The sequence below is a fragment of the Hoplias malabaricus genome, chromosome 15, assembly GCF_029633855.1.
Source record: "Hoplias malabaricus isolate fHopMal1 chromosome 15, fHopMal1.hap1, whole genome shotgun sequence".
Lineage (NCBI taxonomy): Eukaryota > Metazoa > Chordata > Actinopteri > Characiformes > Erythrinidae > Hoplias > Hoplias malabaricus.
The window spans coordinates 24,573,696-24,599,090 of NC_089814.1; the positions used below are offsets into that span (position 1 = coordinate 24,573,696).

Here is a 25,395-nt window from a genome sequence, read left to right on the forward strand (position 1 = left end):
TTATATAACAGAACTGAACCCTAAACGTTAATTATATATTGATAGTAAATTTTTATCACAAAAACTAAATCTGAAAAAAGGAGAGCAAATACATAGTTTTCCTTTTATTAAAAATTAAAATCACACTGTCGGCAGAAAAGTTCTCTGTGTATCAATTAGGAAGTAGGAAGGTCATAACAATAGGAATACAGTAGAACCCTGGAAGTCGACTGTTTCCGAAATCGACATAATCGGAAGACGACGGCAAATGTCGAGAGAATTTGGACTCGGAGGTTGACCTTAAAACTCGGAACCCGACCCTACACAGGTTTTGTAAACGCTGCTCGCGTTGAACTTAACTGACGCTACTTTGCGTCAGTTTACGGCGTCGTTGTGCAAGGTTGGAAGCTTTTTGAGATTGTGCTCCAAGTTTTTGCATATTTTACGCGTTTCTGTGGCTTTTTTTAGCAAAAAGAACAATAACAAAGATGGGTCCCATGAAAGATACATCAGAAATATACAGTATTACTTACCTAAGAGTGTAATTGTTGATCATTTTTGTAGGAAAATAGGGAGATTTATGGGAAAAAATTGATGGGCGAAAATAGGGTGACCAGACATCCTCTTTTACCCGGACATGTCCGCTTTTTTAGACTTAAAAAAATGTCCGGGCGGAATTTCACAAACTTCCGGGATTTTACATAGAATTTCAAGAAGCGCTTCGTGTACAAACTAGTCCCGCCCTCCCCTACTCCATTTGTTTCGCTTGAGTGAGAAGGGGGAGTGGTGAAGTAGCCTAAAATATTCAGACTGCATGGTCTGACTGTAGAGCTACCGTTATTTGTCCATAACCTTCTCTGTAAACATTTAATTGGTCAGTCTGCACGTCAGTAGTCCTTGTTTACGTCAGGCAAATCGTCATGTACCTATCCTCATCTCGAGCAGCTATGCTGAAACGTTAACATATATTCTCGGATGAACTAAAAAGTAAACTCCCATGGACCAAAAGCACACATAGGTTCAGCTAAGCATACAAAACCAAACCCCCCCCCCCCCCTCAGATCTGGTCACCCTAGTCGAGAACCAATTAGTCAGTTTTCAGATATTTCTTATGGGTAAATTCGATTCGGAACTCCTAATCAGTTGTCAACGCAAGTTCCGGAACGGATTACCATCAATCGGCATCACTGTACATTATTCAGATGAAAATTGGGAGCTACCACATGTTGGTATTCAGTAGTCTGATGTTACAATCTTAAAACATTCATTACAAGATCCCTCCCCCCTTTTAATGAATCAAATTAGAAAAAATGAAAAACATGCACCTAATTTTTTTTTCTTTTTTCTTATCATCATACAGTCAGAAAACTGAACTGATAAACATTACACAGACCGTTTAGTATTTGGACACACATTCATTCATTATTTATTACTCATCAGTTTCTGCTGGAGAAGAGCCTGTAAAGCTCAGCGTGTATCTGATCTAAAATGGTAGTAAAAAATGCTTTTTTTCAGACCTACAGTCATGAGCACACTCTCTCAGCAGAGACATGCTTTCTGCATCACAAGGGAAACCACCTAATGTCCACCACCTAATAATGTCCAACTGGAAAATGTATTTTTATTTTGGTGTGCCAACATTTAGGTGTGGAGGATATAGTAGGAGGAGTTTCAGATGTGGAGGGTGTAGAAGGAGGAGGAGTTATATATCACTACTGAGTCAATACTTATTTGGGTTTCATATTGGTGTCTGTATTGATATTGAGTTGGTACTGACTCTGGTTTCATGCTGTTTTGGTGTTGTGTCTGTAACGGGACTGACTCTGTTTTGGTGTTGTGTCCGTAACGGGACTGACTCTGTTTTGGTGTTGTGTCCGTAATGGGACTGACTCCGTTTTGGTGTTGTGTCTGTAATGGGACTGACTCCGTTTTGGTGTTGTGTCCGTAATGGGACTGACTCCGTTTTGGTGTTGTGTCTGTAATGGGACTGACTCTGTTTTGGTGTTGTGTCTGTAACGGGACTGACTCCGTTTTGGTGTTGTGTCTGTAATGGGACTGACTCCGTTTTGGTGTTGTGTTCGTAATGGGACTGACTCTGTTTTGGTGTTGTGTCTGTAACGGGACTGACTCTGTTTTGGTGTTGTGTCCGTAATGGGACTGACTCTGTTTTGGTGTTGTGTCTGTAACGGGACTGACTCTGTTTTGGTGTTGTGTCCGTAACGGGACTGACTCTGTTTTGGTGTTGTGTCCATAACGGGACTGACTCTGTTTTGGTGTTGTGTCCGTAACGGGACTGACTCTGTTTTGGTGTTGTGTTTGTAATGGGACTGATTCGGGTTTGGTGTTGTGCCTGTATTTGTATTGACTTGGATTTGGTGTTATGTCTATATGGAGTCTTGGAAATGTTTTATTGAGCTACTAAAGCTCTCTAGGTGTGTGTGTGTGAGTTTGAATTCACTAGGGACAGAGAATCACTGGCTTAACTGAAATATAACAGCAGCCCAAATTCACACATGTGCTGGATGCATATGCGCTGCGTTCAGCAGGGGTCCACTCCAATGGTTCTTACTCAAAGCTGCATGTGAGAACATATGTCTTTGTGTGTGTATGTGTGCATCTATGTAGTGTGTGTGTGTGCACGTGTTTGTTGTATGTGTGTGTTCGCTGCACAACAGAGCTGCCTGTTTTAGAGGCACAAATGAGCCAATGCTAAAAATAGCCCAGAGTGAGGAGAGGATCGGAGAGGGAGAGAGAGATGGAGAGGGAGAGAAAGAGAAAGAACGGGGGGAGGAGACAGGAAGAAAGGAAGGAGTGATGGGAAAGGAGAGAGAAAGAGGAAGAACAGTTAGAGAGATGGGCGGGGGTCTCTCTGGGCTTCTGGGTTAAATCAGCATTCATCTCTCAGATCAAGGCAGAACATTGCGCTGAAACTGCGAATCAGTGTCACCAGCTTGTCTCGTTTACACGGTGATGTGATGTGGAGTTGACGGATGGTGTTTTGAATAAGCAGTTATCGACAGGTCAGCAGTGTAAAGATGCTGAAGTGCCCCGTAGGCCGGAGAGGGAGAGGTAGAATCGGAGTGAGAAAGTGATAGACCTGCAGAAACAGAGGGAGGCAGAGGTGCAGGAGGAGGCAACAAGGGACTAGTGCAGACATCATTTCTTATTTTAATTTTAAGAATGAAACCTGATACTCTTCTGTCAAATTTATCATTAAAAATCATTCTCCACTCCTGGATTAACCCCCAAAGATCCTCTCTTTTTAGAGTTACGATGTAGAAGTTGTTTTCAGAATATTAGTCCCCTAACACCTTAAAAGTGGCCTAAATATAACTCTAAATCTAGTTCCCCTTCATTTCATGCACATCTATCTATGAATATTGAATGAATTTCTGCATCTATCTCTACAAACCCCTTCACCACTCACCTATAACGCAGTAAACACTGCCATGCACACACTAACAAGGGTATTATTCTGCACACACACTTGTTAACAGAGCTAAACATCACCACAAACATGCTAACAAACAAACATTAACACCACAAACATTAACACTGCTAAACAACATAACACACACACACACACACGTGCGTGCACACAGAAGACTAAACACACATTCTACCAGGGCTACAAAAAACACACCAACAAGGCTAAACACCACCATACACACTTATGCTGGCTTATGCTGCATTCAAGTGTCGGAAGCTCGACACAAACTCGAAACTGGGAATTTTACCACTTGTAAATTGCATTGAAACAGCAGACAAAGCGGTATTTACCACTGGTAAACTCAGGCTTCTAGATGACAACCAAATTTAAGAAATGTGACATACAGTGAATCCTTGACTTACGAGTGAATCAACTTACGAATTTTCCAAGATACGAGCCATCGATCGGTCAAAATCTTTTCTGTATGATGCGAGCCTAGATCTGAGATACGAGTGAGCAAGCTTACGCTACCCGCCACCAGTTAGCCCAGCAAGCAGTTCAGTTCACTTGGTTATCTTGCCGTGCAAGCATTTCTGTCATATCACTGTTTTTTGCAGCATTGTAGCTTTGTAGCATTAAGTGTGTAGTGAGTAAGTAAAGTTAGCATTTTTCTTAAATTGTTTTTCCAATTTTCTACATTTTCTAATCCTCAAAATCAGAATTTCAGGAAAGTGAAAAAAATATTCTTTACTTGATTTTCTGATTTTCCATTTTGCACTTTGTATTTACTTATTACTCTAAACAGCAAATAACATCTTCCTACTCTTCATGGGCCAACATTAAACACAGACACATAGCAGCAGTGTCAGCTTTAACATGACCACCGCGGTCACACCATCTGCACTTCATGAAAATGCAGTCCTGAACCCTAAACATTAATTGATTACCAAATTTTTATCACAAAAACCAAATCTGAATAAAACCTAAACAGGAGTGCAAATACACAGTTTTCCTTTTATTAAAAATTTAAATCACACTGTCGGCAGAAAAGTTCTCTGTGTGTCAAGTAGGAAGTAGGAAGGTCATAACAATAGGAATACATTATTCAGATGAAAATTGGGAGCTACCACATGTTGGTATTCAGTAGTCTGTTGTTACAATTTTAAAACATTCATTACAAGATGAAAAAAAAAAAAATATATATATATATATATATATATAGGACTGTGGGAGGAAACCGGAGCACCCGGAGGAAACCCACGCGGACACAGGGAGAACACACCAACTCCTCGCAGACAGTCACCCAGAGCGGGATTCGAACCCACAACCTCCAGGCCCTTGGACCTGTGTGACACTACCTGCTGCGCCACCGTGCTGCCCCATATATATTTTTATGAATCAAATTAGAAAAAATGAAAAACACTCACCTAATTTTTTTTTACTTTTTCTTATCATGATACAGTCAGAAAACTGAACTGATAAACATTACACAGACCGTTTAGTATTTGGACACACATTCATTCATTATTTATTATATAGTTTTTATAGTGAGTAAGTAAAGTTAAGCAATAGAGCATGAAAAGAAAAACTCCCCCAAACTCCTCCACCAATCTCCTCCACCTCCGCCAGCGTCTACGTCTACTCTTCAAGGAAAATACACTTAACATAAATGTACTCATTCATTCATTGTCTGTAACTGCTTATCAAGTACAGGGTTGCGGTGGGTCCGGAGCATAACCGGAATCAGGCAGGGACACACCCTGGAGTGGGCTAAATACCCTTAAGAGAATTAGTAATTTCTTTACATTCTCTTTTATTATGTATTATTATTTTTTTATTACACTTGTTACTCATAAAGTACATTTTCTTGTTTACAAACATCTAACAAAAAAACTGGTGTGGGTTTTGGGGGGCTGTAATGGATTAATAGCATTTCAATTAATTTGAAATGAATTTGATTTATAAGCAAATTTAGTTACGAGCTCCGTCACAGAACAAGTTAAACTTGTAAGTCAGGGTATTACTGTATATCTCGACATTTTATGTCTTTCCTTGGAGAAAATGGCAATTCTGCATTTGAATAATTTAATTACATGTGTTTTATGTGGATAAAAGTCAAATATTATGATAAGATTTGTTATCACTTAAAAAGGTTTCAGTTGTTATTTAATGATAAATCAGCGGATATTCAGCCAAGCCCCCAAACAGAGTTAAGTCATGTTTACTATTTAACCACTCTTATAGATACAACCATCTGATGTGCACTCAAACGCAGCATAAACCCCATATGCTTAAAAAGGCTAAACACTGGGTTTATACCGTGATTTTATTCAAATTTTATTCAAATTTCAGAAGCTGGGGGAAATAATCTCGGTGACTGAACGTAACTTGGACTGGAAGATAAAAATGAGAGTACAAGATATGATGGTGAATATTGCTTTTCTGGAGAAGAGGGACTGGCTTGTTTTGGCTGCTCTTGTATATATGACAGCACGGATTTTACAGTTAGATTCTTAAATTCACAGCTGGATAATATCACTGTCAAACACCTGGAGGAGGCTTCCTGTAAAATTCCACTGTAGGAATTTAAAGCACCTTTATAATTGAAGAGCTTTGGGGCTGTTTTGGAGAAGAGCTTTATGTATCTGCTTTAAAATTGAAATTGTTTTTAATTTAAATGTATTTTCTAATCACAAGTTTTCCATCATTTTCTGTTACTGTGTTTTTCCTCATCGCTCCATGACAGATCTGGGATATGTGTATACAAACCCAAAGTCCTGACTAACTGCCAGGAGACTGTGGCTTTTCAAACCTGACAGTTTCCCACTGAACATGAACAGCTACAGGCTTAGTTGTTGGTTCTGACCCACTTGGATCTCCTGGCTTGTACATGCCCAGGTTCCAAACGGAAAAATCCCAAATCCTGACCCATAAATTGTATTTATATAAGGAATATGAAGATGCTGTGGCAGTAGTAACTCAGAAAGACTCAGAGCTTGGAAGAATGAACAAGATTTTAAAATGGTTGGTGCTGAATTTGTCTTTAGTACAAAAGTAGATATGTTCTTAAGTGAAATAGAAATCTGACGCCTGTGACCTGTCTCAGTTAAACAGGAAGACTGGGTGGGATAAAATGTAGGTGGATCATGTTTTATTGGACTTAATATATCCCTGAGTATCTTCTGGGATTAATCCTCTGTAATTGTCTGCAGTTTCTTTCAGGATCAGTATAATAGTATCTTATCTGGTTAAATCAGGGATTCTCATGTTTGCATACATCATCATCATATTAGTGGACTCTTCTCATCTCGATCTGTGTCATTATCTCAGTATAGTTTCCCTGCATAAAGGATACCCTCCTGGTGTATCTGTTCGGATAGAGGGGTCCAAGCACATGCATGTACATGCTGCAGAAAATGAAATAAATCAAGGCAGAAACCGAGCTCTTTGTGTGCTCCATGTCTCTGTCGAGCTTATTGACTGTAGATTTTGGAGCATTCAGAGTTAACTCCTGTTGTGTTTAATTAGAAGAATGATAAATGCAGGAGATATGATGGTAATATTCCTGCTTTTGTGTTCTGACCATTTCAGACCTCAACACAATATACATCTAGGAACTTGTCCAATGGCGTTTTTTTGACCATGGTCATTACAGATCAAATACATGCACAACACCAGAGTCACATCCAGCAGTTAACAGAAGACAGGAGAGGACATGGCAGGAATAATTGACACACAGTACACTGTGGAATGGAGTTCAAGAAGGACACAGATGTCACTGATATAGTCCACTTTTCAGGCCACATGTTTGAAATTCTGAAACAGCAAATTCTAAACATCTTCAGAATATGTGGCGGAAACACTGTGGTCCACAAGCCAGTTCTACGGGAGTTTGTTGAGAAACCGGTTCTAGACAGTGACTCAAGGCTAGTTCTTGGTATTAGCCTGATGATGGAGGTCTGAGGAGCGCAGGGAATGCTCAGAAGTTCTTAATGGACTTCAGTGGAGCTGTATATAGCTATTTATATAGTGGATCTAAAAGCATTTTGGCGTCTTTGTCTTTAATTCTGAGCAGGACATTGCACTGAAGCTCTCTTTTAGACGTTCTAAATATGTTTTCAGAGGCACCACATTTTTCTGGGGCTTGTTTTCAGATGTGCAGGAGCCATCTTTCTCCCTGTCTCTGTTGTGGTGTGTGATCATTGTCCACACCTGCACTGAGACCCAGCTGCTCTTGTATTTATATCCCCTTAAAAAAAGTCTTTTGAATAACTTCTGGACTTATGTGAGTTTGTGTTTCATCCTGAAGGTGCTGGATGGAGCGCCATTTTTTTTTATGATTATGTACAGGCCCCAGAGTGGTTTCCGTGGTGGTTTGTGTGATGGTCTCAGAACCTAAATACTTAAGGTCAGAAATGAGGGGTGTTGGGTTCTAAACCAATTTTACTCCGTGATACAGCTGCAAAGTTTGATAAGTGTCGTAATATATAAACACACACACACACACACACACACAGACACAAGGAGATTAAATCAGGTGTGGAATTGATTACATGTGGCCAATGTTAAAAGGGAATTGATTTTATGGCTAGTCAGTGGTTAAAGTTATAAGTTTCAACCAATGTGTTTTTTGCTGACTCCTCTTCCCACTCTCATTCATCTACACGCACACGCGCAAACACACACACACACACACCCTGGGGAGGGTCCATTTATCAGGTTTCCATGCGTGTTTAGCGACAGGGCTCTAGTGCCCTGCCGATTGTTGTCACGGCAGTGGGATTCCAGTGAGGATAATTGCTACAGGGGCTTAGTAATGTGGGCCACCTGCCGAAACAGTTGGCTGTGTGTGTGTCTGTGTGAGTGTGTGATCCTATGTGGGCCAGGAGGCTAAACGAGGGGGAGGAACGGATTACACACTCTCGCTTCATTTCTGTCCATCTCCTGCGTCGTTCAGATATTATCAGCATCATAACGCACACACACACTGACTGACTGAGAGAAACAGAAGGATGCACACTTACTCAAAGACATACTTTCTCACACACACACACACACACACACACACGCATGCACGCACGCACGCACGCACACACACACACACACACACACAGTCCATTGTCTGCATCCACTGGCAGCTTTCCAGTGGATGTCTCTGTCTAACATCCTATCGCTTAATCCAACTAGAGTGTGAGTGTGTAGGGTTAAAATGTGAAGTGTGTGTGTTTGTGTTTGTGTGTGAGCACAGATGCTGCTTGTCTGCTTTCTAGGGTTTGAGACTGAGCCCTGTTTAAAGGGAAAAGCTTTTACACAGTGAGCTCATGAATGTACTAGTTGAAGCAGTTTAAAGAAGTTTAAAGGCTGCTGTACTGGAAAGAAGTTTTAAACTAACCCTACTTTGAACTAAACCCAGAGACTTAGCCTGAGTTAACACCTCAGTCGGAACCCTGTAGTGTAAACACTAAAGGCCCGTGACCTCAGCTAACCATACAAGCCTAGTCACATCGTAACTTCATTCATTTTTATTTATTCATTCACTTATTTCCTGTTAGTGCTTCATCTTTATCATGATCCAGGTGCATCCCAACTGGAATGGTTGGGTGCAAGGCAAGAACACACCCTGGACATCACACATCAAAGCCATTGATATCTATATGTTAGAGCATTATTGCTACTTGTTACAACTGAAACTCGTTTGCTTGCTAACCTTGTTCTGTGGTGGGGCAGATTTTGCTAATGGAATGTGATGCTGTTCTGACAAAGCAGATGTAGTTCCCCTTATCTCCTAATCCAACTGAGGTTTAATAGAATGCCAGATTCATTTTAAATAGGTTGTGAAGAGTTAGCTGACCACTGCTTTTGGCTGTTTCCTATTATTCAGCCTATATGAGAGGAGAGAAATGAACCAAGGGTCTCTTCATTATCATTGGTTCCTCTGTTTATTGTGGGTGGAAACTGGAGCAAACCCACACGAACACAGGGATAACACACCTCACAGTCTCATCAGTCACCCGGAGATGGACTTGAACCCACAACCTCCAGGTCCCTGGAGCTGTGTGACTGCAACACTACCTGCTGCGCCACTGTGCCGCCCACTAATTAATCAATAAATTACATGAGCAAGCCAAGGGCAGCAGTGGCAAGTAAAAACACTCTCAGTGCAATCTAGGAAGGAAACTCATAATGGGGAACCTGTCTTTCTCTGGTCGACACTAGAGAGCACAACAAATAAAAAAACAGAAGTAAAAGTAAACTGATAGAGAGAAATGTATTGTTGTGAAGGTAAAATTTAAGTTAAGAAGGTGTGGGGCACTGGGGATGGCTGCCTGCCACGCTGGGTGTGTGCTCACAACCCCTAGTGCACTAGGGTGTGTGTGTGTGTGTGTGTGTTCACTGCCACAGATGGGTTAAATGCAAAATACACATTTCATTGTACAAGCACAAATAATTGCACATTATTAACATTATATTTAAATATTTGGAGTGTGTCTGAGCTCCAAACAATAACAGGAAGTCTGTTCCAGAATTAAGGAGCTTTGCGAGAAAAGGCTTTTCCTCCTGCATTATTTTTCGCAATGCGAGGAGCTAAGACGAGACTACAAAGTGTAGTGGTGGGTGATATGGTATGGGAAGTTCAGTAAAATACTCTGGGCCAAAACAATGTAGAAATCCATATACGAAGAGTAGTATTTTATAGTCAATGTGAAATTTTACGGGTAGCCAATGTAAGGACTAGAGAACTGGGGTTATATGATCACTGTTATGCTACACTGCACTGCACAGCAACTGTGAGGAATAAATGATGTGTCTTCTCTAATTTAGTAACATCCAGAGAGCGAGAGAGAGAGAAGGAAAGATAGATCAATAGAGAGAGAGAGATGGAGACAGCAAGAGAGAGTGGGGTTAAATAAAGGAGGTAGAAAAAGATGGAAGGAGAGAAAATGTGCATGGGTCAGAGGTCAGGCCGAGAGGGAGACAGAGAAGTGGATCGAGAGACAGAGGAGGGAAGTGGTGTGGAGAGAGTGAAAGTGAGTAAAGTGAATAAATGTAGAGAGAAAGAGAGAAAGGGAGGAAAATTCACTGGGCACAGGACTTGGTTTAAGAGCTTGGTCATAGGACACACAATGAGTGAGTAAAAAAAAGAGGCTGGTTTGGAAAATAAGTCCCAGGTTTTGCTTTGACATATTTTTTTCAGCTTCAAAATATTTTTGTTGGATGTTTTTTGATACAAAAATGATGCAATAGTGTACGCTTTCAGGAACAAATGTAAAGTAGAGGCACATTACTGATAACTAAAGGTAAAAATAGTATGAATTTACTTTTAAGGGTACAACCGTGCTTTTAAAGTCCTGTTGTGTTCATTTCTGGAGAGGAGAATATAATTTAAGCTTTCATTATAAAACTGTAAAATAAAAGAACATAATATAAGTCCTGGAGATGAAATTGGGTGTATACATTTTTTATAGTTATTATCTACAATTGGGTTATTATTATCTACAATTAAACAAGGTACAATATAAGGTACAATTATATTCCTTAAATAAAGGTACTGAATACGTACTCTTGAGGGTACCACCACAGTCACAGTTTTTTCTGACATTTCTGTCTATGAGTTTTCTGAATAGCTCTTCAACTTGAACATACTCAGTCATGAGATAAATAAACTCAATGACAGTACGACCCATGTTACAAATGTTTTTCTGCAATATTAACTGCAATATGTTCTTTGCAAATAATGTTGTTTTACTGTGTAAACTGCAAATGGAGGGCAGGAAGTGATTTTCCACACAGGAAGCTCTATCACACTCTCTCATAAAGCCTGTAGTTTACGCATTTTACAATTGCGCAAAATCATTTCAGCTGATAAACCATGAGGAGCTTGTATCAAGTACCAAAAGCTGCTATTCAAGAGGTAGAAAAATGCCTAGCAAGGCACCGCCTGAGCTCAGGACAAGACTGAGGCAGCTTCCTGTTCAGAAGCTTCTTGTTCAGATTTTATAGATGTACTTGCTGCCTCTATTTAAGGTGTAAATGGGGAGCTGATATTCTTGTGTGGTCTATGAGGAGGGAGTATTGTATTTTGCTCAGTTCTGTGGCTGTCCACTGGCGATGAACTAAAAACCTAGCGTTACTTTAAACAAACAAACAAGTGCTACGCTAACGCAGAAAGGTATCACGGAACTTAATGTTATTGTTGCTCGGTTAATCCACAGGACAATAAAAGAAACCCAAACTTCTAAATACAAGTGGTATATCTCAGTACTTTTGTGAACTTTCATTAGTATTTTTGAATTGAATTTTTTTAATCTTGCGTCTGGAGAAAAATGCAGTTCAATTACTGCCTTGATATCAGCTAATGTTTCAGTTCTGTTAAAAATCACTCACTATGACAAACATCAAACATTTGTTGTGATTACCTCTTTGTACATCTCTCTTGTAATATTGTCTGAACTAGCTCAATACAGGCTCCTTGCCTCCAAAGTTTTTCACCTCCTGCCCTCCATCTTGATATTGAGCCACATCCGAATCCTGTGACTGAAGAAAAACCTATTACCCATTTCCACCAGAGAGTTTGCCAAATCCCCAAACCTGCCACATAATGCATAATGCAGGTTTACCTGGTCGAGGAAGCTCCTCAGATCAGAAAATGTGGATGCGCTTGTGATTTTGGATGTTAATTTATAGAGAATGACCTTAATTTGTATAATTATTAATATAAATGAGTTAATTCTCTAACTTTTGCTGAGAGAAACTCCCCACATCGTTCAACCCTAGTTTCCTGAATATCTGTAGTGGGCGTAGTCAGAGAGTTGGAAGATGCAGAATGAAGGGAGTAAAGACAGATGCTCTTTCTCTTCCATCATCGCAGTGCACACTCGCTTAAAAAAGCCTGACTGACTCCACAGCGTCTACAGAATATCTATAACCTCACATCTGAACAGAGGCCACGGGCTGCTGGAAGGATGCTCTGATACAGAGGATGGATTTTCAGCTGTGTGTGTGTATGTGTGTGTGTTGGAGGGCAGTTACAGTGAATGGTGAATAAAGAGTGCTCTGAAAGGGAAGAAGGCCTGGAGTAAGTGAAGCGAGGGACTAATGAATCCTGCCAAAACAAGAAAAAAAACAAAGCAAAAACTTGAGTCGTGCTTTGTGCTTTTATACCACCCAGTCAGACCCCCTCTCTCTCTCTCTCTCTCTCTCTCTCTCTCTCTCTCTCTCTCTCTGTCCCTCTCTCTCCGTCTCGCTGCTTGTGCTTTGTTTCTTCTCTCCTTTTATTTATTTTTTATTTTTCTATCATCCTGACTTCATAAATCAAATGATTTATTTCCCAAGACGCAAAGCACTGTAACAAGCTGCTCTTATGAGTGTGTGCGTGTGCGTATGTCTCAGAGAGTTGTTATTCAGCAGTGACTTTAATCCAAATACTATTTCGATACAGATGTGAAAATGTGTTCTCTCTGTTACAGAACTGTGCAAAAGTCAAAGACTTTTAATGACCATCTGTCATTAATTTCAGCCTGAGAAAGCTTTCAGTGTGTTATTCATTTATTCAACATTAAATAAACAAAGGAGCAAAGGAGCAGGCCCTGCACAGCAGTCTTCAGTGCAACCACACTTTTCCTTTCTTATAGAATCCATTTAAGTCTGGCATCCTCCCTCAGCACCAAACTAAAAATAGTATGTATATATATTTTTTGCTCCTGGTGCTGGCATTTGTGAGCTGATGTGTTGGACCTGGGCAGTCTGTGTTCTCCTCTGGAGCATGGGGCGGTAAGGTGATGCAGCATTGACGGCAATGAAAAAAAGAGGCAGTTGTGAGCATTGTGTCTCAGAGGAAGGTGGTGCTTTTCTTCACCCTCCTAGTGTTGGGGGAATTGTTTATTTTGTGGGTAGTTCATCATCTAACAGCTAATAACTAATGGGGGGGATGTGATTGTTAAGAGTACCAGTTTTTCCATGTCTTTTAGTATTGTGATATTATATCGGCCAGTACTAGCAGACACTGTTATATTAGTGAAACAGACTTTTTACTCTCCCTAATAGAGGGACAATATCACCCAGGAATGCTGACTGTGTGTGTGTGTGTGTGTGTGTGTGTGAGTACTGAGATGAGATCAGGTGTATTGACACTGGTCTCTGACACAGACCTCAGTAAAGAAGCGCTGAGTTTGCAGCTTCTATCTTCCTCAATCTAATCTAAACACCAGCAACACACACTGCACAAAAACACTGCCACCCTGACGGCCAATGCCGTTCACGAAACCGTCCTTTACACCATCCGTTACATCAGGAAGAAGTTCATCTCCTGAAGATTCTGATCATTAATCTAGAGATCAGAGCTTTTCACAATGACCAGAATATTAAAATCGGCCTTCTATCAGCAATAACAAACCTGGACATTGGAGACAGAGAGTATGAGCAGAGTTTTCTTCCACACACAGCCCACACACAGACTACACACAGCCCACACACGGACAACACACAGCCCACACAAAGACTACACACAGCCCACACAAAGACTGCACACAGCCCACACACGTACTACACACAGCCCACACACGGACTACACACGGCCCACACACGGACTACAGACAACCCACACACAGGCTACACACAGGCCACACACGGACTACAGACAGCCCACACACAGACTACACACAGCCAACACATGGACTACAGACAGCCCACACACAGCCAACACACGGACTTCACACATCCCACACACAGCCCACACACGGACTACACACAGCCCACACACAGCCCACACACAGACTACAAACAGCCCACACACGGACTACACACGGCCCACACACAGACTACACACGGCCCACACACGGCCCACACACAGCCCACACACGGACTACACACAGCCCACACAGAGACTACACACCGCCCACACACGGACTACAGACAACCCACACACAGGCTACACACAGGCCACACAGGGACTACAGACAGCCCATATACAGCCCACACACGGACTACACACGGCCCACACACAGACTATACACAGCCCAGACACGGACTACAGACAACCCACACACAGGCTACACACAGGCCACACACGGACTACAGACAGCCCACACACAGGCTACTCACGGACTACACACAACCCACACACAGACTACACACGGCCCACACACAGACTACACACAGCCCACACACAGACTACACACAGCCCAGACACGGACTGCATACAGCCCACACACAGACTATACACACCCCACACACGGACTACAGACGACCCACACACAGAATACACACAGCCAACACATGGACTACAGACAGCCCACACACAGCCAACACACGGATTTCACACATCCCACACACAGCCCACACCCAGCCCACACACGGACTACACACGGCCCACACACAGACTACACACAGCCCACACACGGCCCACACACAGCCCACACACGGACTGCACACAGTCCACACACGGACTACACACGGCCCACACACAGACTACACACAGCCCACACTACACACAGCCCAGATTACACACGGACTACATACGGGCCACACACATACTACAGGCAGCCCACACACGGACTACACACATCCCACACACGGACTACACACGGCCCCCACACAGACTACACACAGCCCACTCACGGAGTACACACAGCCCACACACAGACTAAACACAGCTCACACACAGACTACACACGGGCCACACACGGACTACAGATAGCCCACACACAGCCCACACACGGACTACAGACAGCCCACACACGGCCCACACACAGACTACACACAGCCCACACACGGACTACACACAGCCCACACACGGACTACACACAGCCCACACACGGACTACAGACAGCCCACACACAGACTACAGACAGCCCACACACGGACTACACACAGCCCACACACGGACTACACACGGCCCACACACAGACTACACACAGCCTACACACGGCCCACACATAGACTACACACAGCACACACATTGACTAAACAAAGCCCACACACGGTCTACACACGACCCACACACAGCCCACACATGGACTACAAACAGTCCACACACGGACTACACACGGCCCACACACAGACTACACACAGCCCACACTACATACAGCCCAGACCACACATGGAATACAGACAGCCCACACACAGACTACACACGGACTACAGACAGCAAACACACAGCCCACACACAGAATACACACGGCCCACACACAGACTACAAACAGCCCACACAGAGACTACACAGGGCTCACACACGGGCTACACACAGCCCACACACCTACTACACACAGCCCACACACGGACTACACACAGCCCACACATAGCCCACACACGGACTACGCACGGCCCACACACAGACTGCACACAGCCCATACACGGACTAAACACAACCCACACACGGACTACACACAGCCCACACACGGACTACACACACGGACTACAGACAACCCACACGCAGGCTACACACAGGCCACACACGGACTACAGACAACCCACACACAGCACACTCAGGGACTACACACAGCTCACACACAGACTATACACAGGCTACACACAGACTACACACAGCCCACACACGGACTGCACACAGCCCACACACAGACTATACACAGCCCACACACAGACTATACACAGCCCACACACGGACTACAGACAATCCACACACAGGCTACACACAGGCCACACACGGACTACAGACAGCCCACACACAGCACACTCAGGGATTACACACAGCCCACACACAGACTACACATGGCCCACACACAGACTACACACAGGCTACACACAGCCCACACACGGACTGCACACAGCCCACACACAGACTATACACAGCCCACACACGGACTACAGACAGCCCACACACAGACTACAATCAGACTACACATGGAATATACACAGCCCACACACAGACTACACACAGCCCACACACGGAGTACACACAGCCCACACACGGACTAAACACAGCTCACACACAGACTACACACAGCCCACACACGGACTACACACAGCCCACACACGGACTACACACGGCCCACACACGGACTACACACGGCCCACACACGGACTACACACAGCCCACACACAGACTACACATGGCCCACACACAGACTACACACAGCCTACACACGGACTACAGACAGCAAACACACAGACTACACACAGCCCACACACATGCTACACACAGCCCACACACCTACTACACACATCCCACACACGGACTACACACAGCCCACACATAGCCCACACAGAGACTACGCACGGCCCACACACAGACTGCACACAGCCCAAACACGGACTACACACAGCCCACACACGGACTACACACAGCCCACACACGGACTACATACAGACTACACACAGCCCACACACAGACTACACACATCCCACAAACAGACTACAGACAGCCCACACACGGACTACAGACAGCCCACACACGGACTACAGACAGCCCACACACAGACTACACACAGCCACACACAGACTACACACAGGCCACACACAGACTACACACATCCCACAAACGGACTACACACAGCCCACACTACATACAGCCCAGACCACACATGGAATACAGACAGCCCACACACAGACTACACACGGACTACAGACAGCAAACACACAGCCCACACACAGAATACACACGGCCCACACACAGACTACAAACAGCCCACACAGAGACTACACAGGGCTCACACACGGGCTACACACAGCCCACACACCTACTACACACAGCCCACACACGGACTACACACAGCCCACACATAGCCCACACACGGACTACGCACGGCCCACACACAGACTGCACACAGCCCATACACGGACTAAACACAACCCACACACGGACTACACACAGCCCACACACGGACTACACACACGGACTACAGACAACCCACACGCAGGCTACACACAGGCCACACACGGACTACAGACAACCCACACACAGCACACTCAGGGACTACACACAGCTCACACACAGACTATACACAGGCTACACACAGACTACACACAGCCCACACACGGACTGCACACAGCCCACACACAGACTATACACAGCCCACACACAGACTATACACAGCCCACACACGGACTACAGACAATCCACACACAGGCTACACACAGGCCACACACGGACTACAGACAGCCCACACACAGCACACTCAGGGATTACACACAGCCCACACACAGACTACACATGGCCCACACACAGACTACACACAGGCTACACACAGCCCACACACGGACTGCACACAGCCCACACACAGACTATACACAGCCCACACACGGACTACAGACAGCCCACACACAGACTACAATCAGACTACACATGGAATATACACAGCCCACACACAGACTACACACAGCCCACACACGGAGTACACACAGCCCACACACGGACTAAACACAGCTCACACACAGACTACACACAGCCCACACACGGACTACACACAGCCCACACACGGACTACACACGGCCCACACACGGACTACACACGGCCCACACACGGACTACACACAGCCCACACACAGACTACACATGGCCCACACACAGACTACACACAGCCTACACACGGACTACAGACAGCAAACACACAGACTACACACAGCCCACACACATGCTACACACAGCCCACACACCTACTACACACATCCCACACACGGACTACACACAGCCCACACATAGCCCACACAGAGACTACGCACGGCCCACACACAGACTGCACACAGCCCAAACACGGACTACACACAGCCCACACACGGACTACACACAGCCCACACACGGACTACATACAGACTACACACAGCCCACACACAGACTACACACATCCCACAAACAGACTACAGACAGCCCACACACGGACTACAGACAGCCCACACACGGACTACAGACAGCCCACACACAGACTACACACAGCCACACACAGACTACACACAGGCCACACACAGACTACACACATCCCACAAACGGACTACACACAGCCCACACACAGCCCACACACGGACTACACACAGCCCACACAAAGACTACACACAGCCCACACACGTACTACACACAGCCCACACAGAGACTACACACAGCCCACACATGGACAACAGACAGCCCCCACACAGCCCACACACGGACTACACACGGACCACACACAGACTATACACAGCCCACACACGGACTACAGACAACCCACACACAGGCTACACACAGGCCACACACGGACTACAGACAGCCCACACACAGCACACTCACGGACTAAACACAGCCCACACACAGACTACACACGGCACACACACAGACTACACACAGCCCACACACATACTACACACAGCCCACACACGGACTGGACACAGCCCACACACAGACTATACACAGCCCACACACGGACTACACACGGCCCACACACAGACTACACACAGCCCACACACGGCCCACACACAGCCCACACACGGACTGCACACAGTCCACACACGGACTACACACGGCCCACACACAGACTACACACAGCCCAGACTACACACGGACTACAGACAGCCCACACACAGACTACATACGGGCCACACACATACTACAGGCAGCCCACACACGGACTACACACATCCCACACACGGACTACACACGGCCCCCACACAGACTACACACAGCCCACTCACGGAGTACACACAGCCCACACACAGACTAAACACAGCTCACACACAGACTACACACGGCCCACACACGGACTACACACAGCCCACACACAGACTACAGACAGCCCACACACAGAATACACACGGGCCACACACGGACTACAGATAGCCCACACACAGCCCACACACGGACTACAGACAGCCCACACACGGCCCACACACAGACTACACACAGCCCACACACGGACTACACACAGCCCACACACGGACTACACACAGCCCACACACGGACTACAGACAGCCCACACACAGACTACACACAGCCCACACATAGCCCACACACGGACTACACACGGACTACGCACGGCCCACACACAGACTACACACAGCCCACACACGGACTACATACAGACTACACACAGCCCACACACAGACTACACACATCCCACAAACAGACTACAGACAGCCCACACACAGACTACAGACAGCCCACACACGGACTACAGACAGCCCACACACAGACTACACACAGCCCACACAGAGACTACACACAGCTCACACACAGACTATACACAGGCTACACACAGACTACACACAGCCCACACACGGACTGCACACAGCCCACACACAGACTATACACAGCCCACACACAGACTATACACAGCCCACACACGGACTACAGACAATCCACACACAGGCTACACACAGGCCACACACGGACTACAGACAGCCCACACACAGCACACTCAGGGATTACACACAGCCCACACACAGACTACACATGGCCCACACACAGACTACACACAGGCTACACACAGCCCACACACGGACTGCACACAGCCCACACACAGACTATACACAGCCCACACACGGACTGCACACAGCCCAAACACGGACTACACACAGCCCACACACGGACTACACACAGCCCACACACGGACTACATACAGACTACACACAGCCCACACACAGACTACACACATCCCACAAACAGACTACAGACAGCCCACACACAGACTACAGACAGCCCACACACGGACTACAGACAGCCCACACACAGACTACACACAGCCCACACAGAGACTACACACAGCCCACACACGGACTTCAGAAAACCCACACACAGGCTACACACAGGCCACACACAGACAACACACAGCCCACACACAGACTACACACATCCCACAAACGGACTACACACAGCCCACACACAGCCCACACACGGACTACACACAGCCCACACAAAGACTACACACAGCCCACACAAAGACTACACACAGACTACACACATCCCACAAACGGACTACACACAGCCCACACACGGACTACACACAGCCCACACAAAGACTACACACAGCCCACACAAAGACTACACACAGCCCACACACGTACTACACACAGCCCACACAGAGACTACACACAGCCCACACATGGACAACAGACAGCCCCCACACAGCCCACACACGGACTACACACGGACCACACACAGACTATACACAGCCCACACACAGACTACAGACAACCCACACACAGGCTACACACAGGCCACACACGGACTACAGACAGCCCACACACAGCACACTCACGGACTAAACACAGCCCACACACAGACTACACACGGCCCACACACAGACTACACACAGCCCACACACATACTACACACAGCCCACACACGGACTGGACACAGCCCACACACAGACGATACACAGCCCACACACGGACTACAGACAGCCCACACACAGACTACACACAGCCAACACATGGACTACACACAGCTCACACAGCCCACACACGGACTACACACAGCCCACACACGGACTACACACGGCCCACACACGGACTACACACAGCACACACATGGACTAAACAAAGCCCACACACGGTCTACACACGGCCCACACACAGCCCACACACGGACTACAAACAGTCCACACACGGACTACACACGGCCCACACACAGACTACACACAGCCCACACTATATACAGCCCAGACTACACATGGAATACAGACAGCCCACACACAGACTACACACGGACTACAGACAGCAAACACACAGACTACACACAGCCCACACACGGACTACACACAGCCCACACACAGACTACAAACAGCCCACACACAGACTACACACAGCCCACACACAGACTACAAACAGCCCACACAGAGACTACACACGGCCCACACACGGGGTACACACAGCCCACACACCTACTACACACAACCCACACACGGACTACACACAGCACACACATAGCCCACACACGGACTACGCACGGCCCACACACAGACTGCACACAGCCCAAACACGGACTACACACAGACTACACACAGCCCACACACGGACTACACACATCCCACAAACAGACTAAAGACAGACCACACACAGACTACACACAGCCCACACACGGACTACACACAGCCCACACAAAGACTACACACAGCCCACACATGTACTACACACAGCCCACACAGGGACTACAGACAACCCACACACAGGCTACACACAGGCCACACACGGACTACACACAGCCCACACACGGACTACACACAGCCCACACACGGACTACACACAGCCCACACAGAGGCTACACACAGGCCACACACGGACTACAGACAGCCCACATACAGCCCACACACGGACTACACATGGCCCACACACAGACTATACACAGCCCACACACGGACTACAGACAACCCACACACAGGCTACACACAGGCCACACACGGACTACAGACAGCCCACACACAGGCTACTCACGGACTACACACAACCCACACACAGACTACACACGGCCCACTCACAGACTACACACAGCCCACACACAGACTACACACAGCCCACACACAGACTACACACAGCCCACACACGGACTACACACAGCCCACACACGGACAACAGACAGCCCACACACAGACTACACACAGCCCACACACGGACTACACACGGCCCACACACAGCCTACACACGGACTACACACGGCCCACACACAGACTACACACAGCCCACACACAGACTACAAACAGCCCACACACAGACTACACACAGCCCACACACAGACTACAAACAGCCCACACAGAGACTACACACGGCCCACACACGGGGTACACACAGCCCACACACCTACTACACACAACCCACACACGGACTACACACAGCACACACATAGCCCACACACGGACTACGCACGGCCCACACACAGACTGCACACAGCCCAAACACGGACTACACACAGACTACACACAGCCCACACACGGACTACACACATCCCACAAACAGACTAAAGACAGACCACACACAGACTACACACAGCCCACACACGGACTACACACAGCCCACACAAAGACTACACACAGCCCACACATGTACTACACACAGCCCACACAGGGACTACAGACAACCCACACACAGGCTACACACAGGCCACACACGGACTACACACAGCCCACACACGGACTACACACAGCCCACACACGGACTACACACAGCCCACACAGAGGCTACACACAGGCCACACACGGACTACAGACAGCCCACATACAGCCCACACACGGACTACACATGGCCCACACACAGACTATACACAGCCCACACACGGACTACAGACAACCCACACACAGGCTACACACAGGCCACACACGGACTACAGACAGCCCACACACAGGCTACTCACGGACTACACACAACCCACACACAGACTACACACGGCCCACTCACAGACTACACACAGCCCACACACAGACTACACACAGCCCACACACAGACTACACACAGCCCACACACGGACTACACACAGCCCACACACGGACAACAGACAGCCCACACACAGACTACACACAGCCCACACACGGACTACACACGGCCCACACACAGCCTACACACGGACTACACACGGCCCACACACAGACTACACACAGCACACACATGGACTAAATAAAGCCCACACACGGTCTACACACGGCCCACACACAGCCCACACATGGACTACAAACAGTCCACACATGGACTACAAACAGTCCACACATGGACTACACACGGCCCACACACAGACGACACACAGCCCACACTACATACAGCCCAGACCAGACATGGAATACAGACAGCACACACACAGACTACACACGGACTACAGACAGCAAACACGCAGACTACACACAGCCCACACACGGACTACACACAGCCCACACACAGACTACACACAGCCCACACATGGACTACACACAGCCCACACAAAGACTACACACAGGCTACACACAGGCCACACACGGACTACACACAGCCCACACACGGACTACAGACAACCCACACACAGGCCACACACAGGCCACACACGGACTACAGACAGCCCACACACAGCCCACACACAGACTACACACAGCCCACACACGGACTGCACACAGCCCACACACAGACTATACACAGCCCACACATGGACTACAGACAGCCCACACACAGACTACACACAGCCAACACATGGACTACAGACAGCCCACACACAGCCCACACACGGACTACAGACAACCCACACACAGGCTACACACAGGCCACACACGGACTACAGACAGCCCACACACAGCCAACACACGGACTACACACAGCCCACACACAGACTACACGCGGCCCACACACAGCCAACACACGGACTACACACAGCCCACACACAGACTACACGCGGCCCACACACAGACTACACACAGCCCACACACGGACTGCACACAGCCCACACATAGACTATACACAACCCACACACGGACTACAGACAGCCCACACACAGACTACACACAGCCAACACATGGACTACAGACAGCCCACACACAGACTGCACGCGGCCCACACACAGCCCACACACAGACTGCACACAGCCCACACATAGACTATACACAGCCCACACACGGACTACAGACAGCCCACACACAGACTACACACAGCCAACACATGGACTACAGACAGCCCACACACAGACTACACACAGCCCACACACGGACTACACACATCCCTCACACAGACTACACACAGACTACACACAGTCAACGCATGGACTACACACAGCCCACACACAGCCTACACACAGCCAACACATGGACTACAGACAGCCCACACACAGACTACACACAGCCCACACACGGACTACACACATCCCTCACACAGACTACACACAGACTACACACAGTCAACGCATGGACTACACACAGCCCACACACAGCCCGCACACGGACTACACACAGCCCACACACAGACTACACACAGCTCACACACTACTAGGTTTTCCAGCATGCTATTTCTGCTCTTCTGGGAAGAAGTTTGACTGGATGTTGGAATATTGCTGTGAGGATTTAATGGCATTCAGGGCATTAGGTCACATGCTGATGTTGGACAAAGAGCACTCCAACTCATCTTCAAAATCAGCGCTGGTATGTTTGTAATACTAACCCAACCCCCATCTCTCTCTCTCTCTGCAGGAGAATCCATACCTGTGTAGTGATGAGTGTGATGCCTCTAATCCAGACTTGGCCCACCCTCCTCAGCTGATGCAGGACAGAGAGCGAGGTGGTCTCATCACATACTGGCAGACTGTGACTTGGAGCCGCTACCCCGAGCCTTTGCTGGCCAACATCACGCTGTCCTGGAACAAGACCCTTGAACTGGCCGACGACATCCAGATCACCTTTGAGTACGGCCGGCCCACTGTCATGGTTCTAGAGAAATCTATGAACTACGGACGCACGTGGCAGCCTTACCAGTTCTACGCAGATGACTGCTTTGATGCCTTCCGTATGCCCAGCCGGCGAGTGCAGGACCTCACGGCCGCCAATGTCACGCGGGTCGTCTGCACCGAGTTCTACTCCCGCTGGGTGGGCTCCAAGAACGACAAGGTGGTCCGCTTCGAGGTTCGGCCACGTTTCGCTGTGTTTGCTGGGCCCAGGTTGCTGAACATGGAGGGACTGTACACGCGCATGGAGAGCATGAAGGGCCTGAGGGACTTCTTCACCTTCACAGACCTGCGTCTACGGCTGCTCAGACCTGCGCTTGGAGGGACATACGTCCAGAGGGACAACTTGCTCAAGTACTTCTACGCCATCTCCAACATCGAGGTGCCGGCCAGGTAGGAGCAGCGCCCATTCAGGTTATACACATTCACACACTCTACTAAATTTAAAACAGCATCCAGAAAGTAGCACAGACTGTGCATAGGTGTGTTTCAGTGAGTGACAGGGTGAATGTGTAAAATTGCCTGCAGGTGTGTGTGAGTGACTGGGTGAGTGTGTAAAATTGCCTGCAGGTGTGTGTGAGTGACTGGGTGAATAAGTAAAATTGCCTGCAGGTGTGTGTGATTGACTGGGTGAGTGTGTAACTCTGTTCACAGGTGTGTGTTAATGACTGGGCGAGTGTGTAAAA

General features: G+C 47.2%; 1 protein-coding gene across 1 annotated transcript in view; it reads left to right on the plus strand.

The window, feature by feature from the left end:
• The window catches only part of ntng2b (netrin g2b), an 83,916-nt gene that overhangs the window by 8,648 nt on the left and 49,873 nt on the right, over positions 1–25,395 (plus strand). Inside the window, exon 3 of the mRNA XM_066645564.1 lies at positions 24,459–25,102. Within this exon, the coding sequence (XP_066501661.1) occupies positions 24,459–25,102 (644 nt within the window). The remainder of the gene's footprint in view (positions 1–24,458; positions 25,103–25,395) is intronic.